General features: G+C 40.7%; 1 protein-coding gene across 1 annotated transcript; it reads right to left on the reverse strand.

The window, feature by feature from the left end:
* Positions 1 to 1,601: 1,601 nt before the first annotated feature.
* Positions 1,602 to 5,590, reverse strand: LOC122643774 (sugar transport protein 8-like). Its single transcript, XM_043837357.1, has 4 exons — positions 5,464 to 5,590; positions 2,894 to 3,213; positions 2,171 to 2,797; positions 1,602 to 2,078 (listed from the first exon to the last, which is right to left on the reverse strand). The coding sequence occupies exons 1-4, from the start codon at positions 5,588 to 5,590 to the stop codon at positions 1,602 to 1,604; spliced, it is 1,551 nt and encodes a 516-aa protein (XP_043693292.1).
* Positions 5,591 to 13,085: the final 7,495 nt, after the last annotated feature.

Here is a 13,085-nt window from a genome sequence, read left to right on the forward strand (position 1 = left end):
GAGATTAAAAAAATTCGAAACTTTTTGAAAACCTAATGAGATGGTTGTTTGAACCACCTTGAACCCTAAACCAAACCCACCTGATCGGTTCAAGCTCAACCAAACCCATCATTACTCATCTCTACCTTTCTCTGCAATCCCATGGCGATGCTACCTACAGCCCGTTCTTGCTTAGAATTAACCATGTTAGTTCACTCCGTCCTCAAGGAAGAGCCCTCCCTCCCCAAGTGAAGCTCTCGTTGGCCGGATAACCAAAGCTCTCCGATCAATCTTTTGTTTCCCTTTCCATCCATTGACATTCTTAATCTCTCGAATCTGGATTGGCCAAGGACCGTAGAAAAATCCTGTAATGCTTTTGACCTTTAAAGAATTATAGTTTTTTTCCCTTTCTTGCAAATGAAGATGGAACTGAAATTTGTATTTGAAACCCTTCCACCATTAAACAACACTGACTACAATAGAATTACTTTTGGTGAATTTTTTTTTCAAAATATTCGTTATTGCATCTGGTTTGCATGTTTATTATTGTTTCTTGAACTTATTTCTATAGATTTCGGGGCTTTCAGAGTTCATTTCTGGTTTGAATATTGAAATGAGGAGATGGGATGCTATTGAAATTCTCCCTAAATAATCATTCTTTTTAATAAACCAACAGTTCAACTGGATCAATGGATCGTTCTAATTTGTAGAAATATCTCTAATTTGTAGAAATATTTTGTGGGTATAGAAGATAGCAGCATAAGTGGGTGGATTTTAGCCTTAATAGGTCGGAGTTGATCAATCTCATAGAAAGCAGGTCCAAACAAAAAGCACTGAGAGTGCCTCAGGAAGGGAATTAGTTGCAAGTGAGTGAAGGGGACCCAAACGAACCAAGAGTGGGTATTGAGTTTGATTCTGAAACAATAGATAGGCCTGAAATCAATATCGAGGGAAGAACCTTGGAAGGATGGAACACTCCCAAAATATGGCCTACATTAATGTCCAGACCTTGAGTCACAGAACCTAAGAATAATCACAGGATTCTCAAAAGCAGGGTGCTGTAGGATAGGTTAATCAGTTTGCTAAAACCAATTTCAGTTGGCAATAATGGAGAAGCCTTGTTTGGAACACACAGTAACAGCAGCAGTGGCAAAGGGATCTTGATACTTCTCAATAAAATCACTGGTTGCAGGTTTAATGAGACAGAAATTTAAGAAGAAAAATATAAGGAGAAAGGGAGAAGGAAATTACATTAACATACGAAATCACAAACCCTTGTACATGCTAGTCACAGTAGGGCGACTTGAAAGGGAAACCGTGTGATTATGATGACAATGGTGCCGCATCATCATCAGCAACATGCGATCTTTACAGATTTAAACGGATCAGGTACAGATCTCATTCGAATTGAAAGTGACCAGATTCGAATATTTCACGATCGAAAAAATTAATCACATTTTACTTTTTATTATTAGTTGGATATTCATTGGGATCATTTTTTTTTCGGATTATTCAAAAAGAAATTTTCTCCGGATATCTCTAAACGGATAGAGACGCCCCTAAACGAATGCGGATAAAAACCGAATTCGGATCCATGAATATCCAATAACATCCCTTAAAATCTAAGATCTCGATGAAGATGGTGCCATCTCTAGCTTGCTCTGTTTCCGATCCTCATCTGGATCTTCATCTTGCATATATCTCTTCCAGTACCAGTGTTTCTTCCACACTCTGTTGATCATATCGTCCACCGGCACGCCCTTGGTCTCAGGAATCAAGAAGAAACCGAAAAGGCCCATGACCAAGATCCAAGCAGCAAAGAAGAAGAAGATACCAGCTTGCATGCCGCACAGCATTGACAGGAATGACTGAGCTATGATGAATGTGCAAAACATGTTAGAGCTCACAGCACAAGCAAACCCTGCTGTTCTTGTCTCAAGAGGGAAGGTCTCACTAGGAATCAACCAACCCAAGGGTCCCCATGACCAGGCAAAGCTCATCACGAACAAACACACCAGCAACACTATAATAATGGCTTCGTTATGCCCTAAAGATCCTGTGGGCTTTAAATCCTTCAATAGAAGAATCCCAATAATACTCTGCACCCAATCACATTCAAGATTTGTTAAAAAAATTCATTCCAAAATCTGGAAAAACAAAGAATTTGTGACCAGATAAGTAAGTTAAGTACCTGGGAGATGAACATCTGAACGGCTCCTTGAAGGAGCAAAACCCTTCTTCCAGCCCTATCAACGGCATAGATAGAAACCAAAGTGCTAAACACATTAACTAAACCAGTGATGACGGCTGATAGTAATGAAGCATCGCTCTTAAAACCCATGGTTTGGAAAAGTACAGGTGCGTAGAACATGATTGCGTTAATTCCTGTGAATTGCTGAAAGATTTGAATGAAGACGGAAATCACCAATGGAGGACGGCTGGGACGCTTCATGAGTTTCCCATATGGGTCCTTCACTTGTCTAGCCAACTCGCAGGCATGAACGATCTGATCGAATTCCGTGTCGACATTTGCTGTATCTCTGATCTTCATGAGTGTGGTTCTCCCTTCTTCGAACTTCTCACGTTCGACAAGACTGGTTGGGGTCTCAGTGATGACCAAGGAGCCCAGGAGAAGAATGACTGCAGGCACCCCTGCAAGGCCTACAGCTATCCTCCATCCATGAGGATGGACCGTGGACACGAAGTAGCTCACTAAATTCGCTACCAGGATTCCTATAGTCACGCACAGTTGAAACAGAATGTTCAACGCCCCTCGGATATTGGCCGGAGCGATTTCCGATATGAACAGTGGAACAGACTGCAAGTGATAATAAATAAATTATTAAGGATGAGTTCTACCCAATTAGGTAGTCCCTAACAAGAATGGTGAGTTTTTTGCGCAAGGAAATAATACCTGATTGGCGGAACCTACACCAGCACCGAGGAGGACACGACCAATGATGAGCATTGGGAGGTTGACGGCGAAACCGTCTAGAAGAGCACCGACGAGAAAGAAGACAGCAGCTAAGCGCATGGTGAAGCGTCGACCAAATTTATTACAGAGAAAGGACGCCACAAAGCTGAAGACGAGGGCGGAAATGTACAAGGACGACGTAAACAATTGCAGGGATTGATTGTCGTATTTGCAGTAGTTGTTCTCATGTGCTTTCATTTTTTTTTCGTATACATCATGAAAGAATTTCTCCAAGAAGTCATCCATGGACGTTACTCCTCCTGTAGTATACATTTAACTAATCAGTTACTACTACTACTATGGCTAATTTTAATTTTTTTTTTTTTTAAAAAAAATTGGGTTTTTTACAATTACCATCCCAAAATCTTTACTATCTACTATTACCCTCCCAAAAACTTTCAAACAACTATTACCCCTTCTAATGCATACTAACCACTAACTGACCCCCACCATTACATTTCCATAACGGTGGGGGTTAGTCGTGACAGTGTGCTGTTGTCACAAATATTCTGGGACCAAAATACCCTTTTGGGATAGTAATTGTAAAAAAAAAAAAAAAAAACCCATTACCGTCCTCCTTCCTCCTCTACAACCCCAAACCTGATTATAATGCCTTATTTTTTAAGTACATTTGCGGATTTAGGAACACGGTTTCTTCTCCAACCCATAGTCCATATAGCTTTGTTGTTCTGCTTCTTATGACCTGTTGCTGAAAGCCTGAAACTGATTTTTCTTTTTGAACGTTTTATTTGTTTATTTGAGAGATTTCGAAAATTAAGCCGCAATTAGTTGTTGCTTTGCAGGAGTTTCGGATGGCAGGAAGCAGAAGGGATTTGACGCTGAAAGACGAAACTAATTGAAACCGGTTCCCTGTGCTTTTCCCACTTCCTCCCCTTCTCTTTTTCTTTCTTGCCATTAGAGGTATGTGTTAGGGTTGTAAAAATTGGAAATTTGGGAATTAGGGCTTTGGACTTGTGTTTGTTATGTATTTTCGTCTTGCAAATATATATATACAGTGAAGGGAAGGGATCAAATCAGAAATTTGTGTGGGGATTTATAAGAAATGAGTGTGGTCCAGATTGTCTTCATTCCTTGGGCTTTGATTCGGCATTTTGTCCTCTTCTCAGACAATGTTTATCTGAAAGCTTCTCATTCGACTTTAGTTTTTAGCCTTCATTACAGGGAAGAGAGAGAGAGAGAGAGAGAGAGAGAGAGAAGCAAATGTGGATGCAAGGTGGAGAGACTTCGCGGTGTAGTTTCATTCCATCCAAGGTTTTTGATTTTGGTTTGATGGCAGCCACATTTTGGGGTTGCAGAGGAGGAAGAAGAAGAAGGAGAAGGAGAAGGACACTGATGGGTTTTTTTTTTTTTTTTTTTTTTTACAATTATTATCCCAAAAGGGCATTTTGGTCTTAGAAAATTCGTGACAACGGCACACTGTCACGACTAACTCCCACCATTACGGAAATGTAACGGTGGGGGTCAGTTAGTGGTTAGTATGCATTAGAAAGGGGTAACAATTGTTTGAAAGTTTTTTTTTAGGGGGGTAATAGTAGATAGTAAAGATTTTGGAATGGTAGTTGTAAAAAACCCTAAAAAATTTGAGAGAGGGTGGTTGCAATAGTGATGGGTTTTTTTTTTTTTTGTTTTTTACAATTACCACCCAATAGGGCATTTTGATCTTAAAAAATTCGTGACAACAGCACACTGTCACGACTAACCCCCACCATTACAGAAATGTAACGGTAGGGTCAGTTAGTGGTTAGTATGCATCAGAAGAGGATAATAATTGTTTGAAAGTTTTTTGGAAGGATAATAGTAGATAGTAAAGATTTTGGGATAATAATTGTAAACATCCCAAAAAAAATTGAGAGAGTGGTGGTTGCAACAGAGGTACCCTGTTACCTGCGCCAAGAAAGAAATTGGGTTTTGTACAGAAAAAATTTCTGAATCGAATTAATCATCGAAATTCAAAATTGGTACTAACTAAACTGAGTTTTCAGGGTAAATTAGCCTATAGGGTTCAGATCTATATCTCTAGAATTTCTCCGGGGTCGCCGCTTCTGCTCTGCACCACCAGAGCTACCCTGTGCGCTTCTTGCCACCGCTCGACCCTTCCAGAAGACACCGTGAAGAAGAGATTGAGTCCGATTGACCTCCCTGCTCAAGAAAATCTAAAAACCCTTTTTCCTCTTCTACCGAAACCAAAGAATACCCTGAAACCCATCTTCTCTCTTTTTTTTTTTTTCCCGGTGCCTCCGGCCGGAGAAGAAAAAACTATCGATGCCAAAAATGATCGGCAAAATCATTGATGCAAGGGGCAGCTGGTAGTCTGGAGCGGCTGGAAGTTCGCACAGACAATAAAGAGTTCGGCCGCCGGCGTTGACAATTAGACTTTGGCTACCGGAGTTCACCGACTTAACCAGTTAAAAGGACTAACATAAATAAACGATTAGGATTTAATATAATAATAAATCAACGGTTTAGATTCTTGATTAAGAATCGATTACCTGCAATTCCATTGTCATAACCAAACATTAAGCCTCCGAACCCAGCCATTATTGCACTTATAATCACATAAACTGTCGTCTTCCCTTCGGCGCCTGCGCCGCCACTTACCACCATTGCAGCCGGCATCTTGGACTCTCAATAAGAGATTAGGAATCTTTCGTTCTTTCTTTCTTTAATTCTTCTTCTTTTGAGGCTTTGTTAAACACAAGAACAAAGAAGAAAAAAATTAAGGAGAAGAAGACAGAGCAAGGGAGACACGAATTGGAATAGCCGTTGTTTGAATCATTTTATAGGTACGATTCCGTACGAATAGGATCTTTTTTTTTTGGATTATTTCTAAATGCCCCTCTGAAAATGGTCAAATTTATAGTTTTCCCTTTCAACTTTCACTAATTTCATGTGCACCCCTGCTTTCCAAACTAAGTACCACTATAGTCCCTCTCATTAGAGGGATCTATTACTAACATTGATGGACCATTCTACCCCTTGATATGATAGAATGACAAAATTGCCCTTGTTTGAAAAGAAAAAAAAAAAAAAAGCCCTGCAACTCATCTTTCCCAATGAATTTCAGGTATCTTTCAACTCATTTGCAATCATCCCTGCAAACCCTTTGATTGAATCCATTTGCAAAGGGATTTACTTGTTAAGAAAAAAAAAATTTGGTATTATTTAGAACCACATAGATGCTTTAGTTAATTTTGAACAAGGTGGATGGACAGGGTAACCTCTGGATTGGGGATAGCAGTATAGCGAAAGGGGTTGCATCGGCAGGCAACGAGGCGGAAGGGAGTTGCAACGAATGGGGGTGGGGAAGAAGAAGAGAGGTGGAAGAACAGGGGTTGGGAGTCCTTGGGAATAAAAACAAGAAATCCTAACCGAAATTAGAATTAAAAAATTGAAAGGACAAAAAAAAAATGTGGGGATTGAGAAATTCTTTGAATGTATTTCTTTTTTTCCTCTCCCTGTGATTCGAGACTTCATAGAATAGAGTGTTAGATTTATTCATATAAAAAACCCACCATTGTTGTGTCCGTTAAGCAGCAATGGTGATTCACTGATTCAGTTGAGCGACACAGATACAGTGAGTGAAAACCTATATTTGGATACAATTCTAAGGATGCACCGTTTTTTCTTCTTCTATGTTTTTTGCAGTGTAATTATCAGATTTTTCTCAGCCGGAAAGAAGAAAGAAGAACGGGGTAGGTAGGAACAGATGGGAGGAGCCACAGACCTGTTTCTTCTTGAAACTATACTTCTGGATCTGCCTTTGTGGGACTGCCAATCCTGCTAAACATCGCCGCAATTTTGTTTGCAGCATTGATTCTCACCACCGACCCCCAACCCCGAACCCTAGTTGTTTCGAACAGATGCAGTATTCGAAATATTTAGGGTTTAATATAATCCAACCATACATTGACTGCCCTGTGTGTGAATGTTGCACACGAGATTTGCTCTTTCTTGGCTTCTCTGGTTTGCTTTCTAGCTGATTGTCATTATGCTTTTCTTTCGAGTGTATGATCTAATCATAGTAAAGGTCTGTCTTTTTGCTGTCAAATCTATAGATTTCATTAAGGCGGCATCCCTTGGATTGGAGAGGTTTTAGTCTTAACAAGTAATCCCTTTTGCAAATGGGTTCAATCAAACGGGTTTGCAGGGACGATTGCAAATGGGTTGAAAGATATGATTTGGGGAAGATGATTTGCAAGGTTTTTTTTTTTAAATAAGGGTAATTTTGTCATTTTATCTTATAAAGGGATAGAATGGTCCATCAATGTTAAAAAACTAGGATCCATTATAACATAACGGATCTGTCTATTGGGAGTGACTATAGTGGTACTTAGTTTGAAAATCAAGGATGCATATGAAATTAATGAAAATTCAAAAAAACAACTGTATGTTTAGCCTTTTTCAGGGGGACATTTGGAAATAACCCTCTCTTTTTTAAGACCCCATCACCAATCCATTGGATAAGTTCACGGAAGTTATTCCCAATGTGTCTTGCGTGACAAGCTCAGTGTTTTTAGGGATAACGATAGAATTGCCTGGAAACATGGAGAGGTTCTGGCTAAGGGTACGTTTTAATTTTGGAAATTGATAAAAACCAAACGATTGATTGGAGGATTCAGTCAATTTTGGTGTCAATAATAGGCTGTTGATATTATTTGACTTCCAACCATAACCGGCACGGTCAAACATTAATGATTAGTGTATTTAAATTTTGTTGGTCAAAATTTTATTTAAGACAATATTACCATTTCTTTTCCACTCTGGTTCTGAAGCTTGTCTGTGTGAGAAAAATTTTTTGTTGGTTGTACAGGGCTGCGATAATATTATTGAAGAAATATAAGAGGGGGATTAGAATCTTACAAATGCCCTCCCACGTGCATCATCGCGCACAAGGCTCGCGAGAGTCGGGGAGAGATAGTTAACATCCAGGTGGATGATCTGGTTCACACGGATCAAACCTGCTAGATGGTCAGCACATCTATTGATCTCCCTAAGGTGGTGCACAAAGGAGCAACCCAGGAACCCATCACGAAGCTGGTGGATCTCCTCCAGAAGCACCTTGTAGTACCAAGGTACCTCAAAGCCTCCTCCAACGATCCCAATTGCACAGCTTGAATCGGAACGGAACTGCACACGGGGAAGGTGCAGAGATCGGGCTTTCTCAAGGCCATAGCGAATGGCAAGCAACTCAACACATAAAACACTCTCATCGTCCGCACCCCCAGCCACTGCAAATAGGACCCGACCAATAACATCCCTGCAAATTGAGCCAAAGCCACCCCGACGATCATGCACTGACCCATCGCAGTTAATTACCAGCCATCCGTAGGGGGGGAGGCTAGCAATGAAAGGTCGCAGAAGAGTGCTTGAAATGCACCTGCACCTCCGAGCTGCTAAAGAAGGCCGTCGTTACAGAAATGTCGATGATCACAGCATTGTTGTGTGAGTAGCGAGCTCTCATGTCATTGATCACCCTACGAAGCACCCCCTTCGCGTCGCACACCTTGTTGTTAAACAAGCGGTTGATCCTTTCTTCCCAGATTTTGCAGACCACCGTGATGAAGTTGTTTCATCTGAAGCACTTAATCTTGTTCATTAGAGAGGTCCCTTGGAAGTGCTTCATGAGCCAAGTCACCTCACAATGCTATGTTGCAAGAGGACCCCGATTATATCCATGGATGCAAAGAAGGCCGCTCCAAATAACTGAAGAAAAAGGACATTGGAAAAAGACATGGTCCAATGTTTCTACCGAAGCATCACAAAGCACACAAGACATGTCCACTTGCAACCCCCAAGCAGCAAGGCGAGATTTGGTGGGTAGTCTTTCCCTACACGCCAGCCAGGTGATAAATGCAAAACGAGGTTGAACCGTGGGGAACCAGACCAACTTTGTGCCATTACACCTTTGGACTCTTACACATAGAGATTCCCACGCTGATCTCAAGCTAAACTTTCCACTGGGTTCTGCAGTCCATACCATCGAATCATAGGGGTTCCTTTTATAAATTTTTGTGTTAAAGATCTCACCCCACCGATTCTCTAGTATGTCATCACTTTCAGGAGCCATCCATAAACCCTCCGCAGATCGAGTTGCAGCCACCTTTCCAAAGGGCAGCCTTCCAAGAGCTTCAGAGATTAGCATACCCGGCTGGGCCAAAGGGCCATGTGGGAGCCAAGGATCAAACCGCAGAAGAGTCTTCTCACCCGACCGAAGCAGGTATCTTGACATTCTAATCGCTTCCCCCCTTAGAAGAAGGATGTGTTTGAGGTCGTTGAGCACTGGGAGGGGATGCCTAGAGACCAAATAGAGTGTCGTCATAACCAGCAATGGCGTATAAAATCGACCCAGCAGGAGGGAGAGTTTGTCGCTATATTCCAAACATGTCTCATTAAAGCCGCTGAGTTCCAGTCGGTCAATCTCCTTAGACCCAGCCCCCCTCATCCTTGGTTTGCAAACCGAATCCCCAGTAACCTTGTACACATCCTTCTGTGCATTCCCCCACCAGAGGAATTTAGTAAGGGTTCTTTCCAAGCTGTGGATAACACTTCGAGGGATGTGGAAGAAATTTAACCAATAAGAGATAGTACCCATGAGGACAGCCTTATTGAGCACTAGTCTCCCCGACAAGGGATTTAGAAACCCCAAATTCCCTAGGTAAGTCCAAGTATTTTTTAGGACCAGAACCATATGGAATTTTGAGGACCTTGGAGAACCACCTCTTAATCCTTGAATGTGTATTAGGAAAGAAAGTCAGGCAAGATTTCTTCAAATTAATTTCCTGCCCTGAAGCTTTGCAATATAGATCAAGATAGTCCCTCAAAGAACACAACTCCTCAAGCTTACATTCAGCAAATGAAAGACTATCATCTCCAAAGAGCAAATGTGTAATAGCAAGAGCTCGATTCCGTACACTGATTCCCTTAATAATACCATCATTCTCTGCCTTGATAAGTAAGCAACTAAGAGCATGAGAACATAAGATAAATAATGCCGGAGAGAGTGGATCACCTTGCCTAATACCACATGTAGGAACCACCTTGCCTCTTGAGGCTCCATTAATTACGATTTGGTAAGAAACAGACGAAATACTACTCATAACCAATCTCACCCAATGTGGCTGAAAGCCCAATCGAAGAAGCATATGCTCAATAAAAGGCCACTCCAGCCGATCATATGCCTTCTTCATATCAAGCTTTAAAGCAATAAACTTCTTGCTTCCCTTTTTCCTTTTGTGAATATAATGAAAAAGCTCATGAGCAATATAAACATTGTCAGAGATCGCTCTATATTGATATCGTTATCAATATCAATATAGATCGGCCATATCATGTTGGATCAGATCATTTTTACTTATTAGAATATTAATATTTTTGTTTATTTAACCATTTTATGATATTGATACGACAGACACAATACCGATACCTTGAATCGTGCACAAGTAGGACTGGTTCTTGACCTGTTGAAACAATTCTTATGTTTCTATTTAATATATGGTCATTGCCTATTGGGTTATGAGGTAGATGGGTTTTATACATCTATTGGTTGCTTCTGAAGTGTGTTGGCTTCCACTAATTGGATTCTGTTGTGGGCTCCCAATAAGCAATTGGTTTTATTCTCTACAAAAAAAAAAAACAGAATAGAAAAGAAAATATATGTGAAGCACCGTTTAAGGCCCGATTTAAACTAAACAGGCCCATAGCCCAATGACTGCCCGGTTAAGGTCCGATTCTAGTGACCCGATTATAGCCCGAGACCGAGCCTAGATTGACCGAGCCCGTTCAGGCCCGGACTGATTAACTAAACGGGCGGTCACGGTGCAGGGCTTGAGATTGGTGAAGCCCAATTAGGCCCGACCGAGACCGATCGAGCTCGACCGGTTGACACCCCTACTCTCAACCCCGAACTGCACATGGTTCTAAGTATCAGTATTGTATCGCCTGATACGGGCGATACTTACTAATTTTGCTAGTCATCGATACCGATACCATGCCAATATCGTATCGGTAGCACGATACAGAAAAGGGGTAAAATGGTTAGAAATCTCATTTTTTAAGGAAATTCAGGGATAGTTTTGTCCAATACAGTTGATCCAGGTTAATACCGTATCGGTATCATATCGGTTTTGCGTGTTACCGATACCCATTCGATACTGTGCACTAAAACCATGGATCCACATCCTCTACTTCCAAAGTTTGTACTTCCATCCTACTTCCATAAGCTCCCACTGCACCACCTGGCCTGACATGCATCCAATGGTTGAAATTATTTCAAAACTTTTGAAAACCTCATGAGATGGTTGTTTGAACCACCTTGAACCCTAAACCGAACCCACCCGATCGGTTCAAGCTCAACCAAACCCATCAACACTCATCTCTACCTTTGAATTAACCATGTCAGTTCCTGGGTTCACTCCATCCTCAAGGAAGAGCCCTCCCTCCCCAAGTGAAGCTCTCGTCGGCCGAAGTGACCAAAGCTCTCCGATCAATCTTTTGTTTACCTTTCCATCCATCCACATTCTTAATCTCTCGAATCTGGATTGGCCAAGGACCGTAGACAAATCCTGTAATGCTTTTCACCTTCTAAGAATTATAGTTTTTTTCCCCTTTCTTGCAAACGAAGATGGAACTGCAATTTGTATTTGAAACCCTTCCACCATTAAACAACACTGACTACAATAGAATTACTTTTGGTGAATTTTTTTTTCAAATTATTCGTTATTGCATCTGGTTTGTATGTTTATTATTGTTTCTTGAACTTATTTCTATAGATTTCGAGGCTTTCAGGGTTAATTTGAATATTGAAATGAGAACGATGGGATGCTGTTGAAATTCTCCCTAAATAATCATTCTTTTTAGTAAACCAACAGTTTAACTGGATCAATGGATCGTTCTAATTTGCAGAAATATTTTGTGGGTATGGAAGATAGCAGCATAAGTGGGTGGATTTTAGCCTTAATAGGAATGAGTTGATCAAACTCATAGATATGGAAGTTCCAGCGGGTCCAAACAAAGAGCACTGAGAGTACCTCAGGAAGGGAATTAGTTGCAAGTGAAGGGGACCCAAACGAACCAAGAGTGTATTGAGTTTGATTTTGAAACAGTGGATAGGCCTGAAATATGGCCTACATTAAAGTCCAGACCTTGAGTTGCAGAAGCTGAGAATAATCACAGGATTTCCAAAAGCAGGGTGCTGTAGGATAGGTTAATCAATTTGCTAAAACCAGTTTCAGTTGGCAATGATGGAGAAGCCTTGTATGGAACACACAGTAACAGTAGGGGTGGCAAAAGGGATCTTGATACTTCTCAATAAAATCACTGGTTACAGGTTTAATGAAATAGAAATTCAAGAAGAAAAATATAAGAAGAAAGGGAGAAGGGAAAATAAATTATGCACATCATTTTGAATGACACCTGAAATCACAAACCCTGTATTCATCATTGAATTCTTCAATACAATGTACAAGCTAGTCACAGTACGGCGCCTTACAAGGGAAACTGTGTGATTATGATGCAATGGTGCCGCATCATCATCATCATCAACCATGTGATCTTCACAGATTTAAACGGATCAGGTACAGATCTCATACAAATCGGAAGTGAGCAGATCCGAATACTTCATGATTGAAAAAATTAGGGTAATTTACACATGCCACCCCTGAGGTTTGACCAAAAGATAATTTTATCCCCCAGTTTTGAAAAATTCTGCGTACCCCCATGAGGTTTGCAAACAGTAACAAATAAGCCCATTCCGTCAGTTCATGGCTAACAATGTTAAAAATATGAGGTGTACAAAATTACCCTTGCAAAAAAAGAAAAAAAAAAAACCTGCAACTCAAGGAATTTAGGGTTTCAAAACCCTTTCAACCTTTAAGGAATTTAGGGTTTCAAATTGAGAAAAAAATCCCAAATCAAAACCCTTTTGCAAGAGTAATTTTGTCTGCTCTTCAGTAAAGGGCATTTTGACAGAATCTTTTCCTGGCTCCGAGGTTTTGTCTGCTCTTCAGTCTCAAGGTATGTTTTCTTGAATCCATAATGGTCCTTCCGTTCTCCGCAGCTACAACTCACCGTTGCTTAAGGTGATTTACTGTTATTGGTCTGCCAGGTACTAAAC

The sequence above is a fragment of the Telopea speciosissima genome, chromosome 10 (genome assembly GCF_018873765.1).
Source record: "Telopea speciosissima isolate NSW1024214 ecotype Mountain lineage chromosome 10, Tspe_v1, whole genome shotgun sequence".
Classification (NCBI taxonomy): domain Eukaryota; kingdom Viridiplantae; phylum Streptophyta; class Magnoliopsida; order Proteales; family Proteaceae; genus Telopea; species Telopea speciosissima.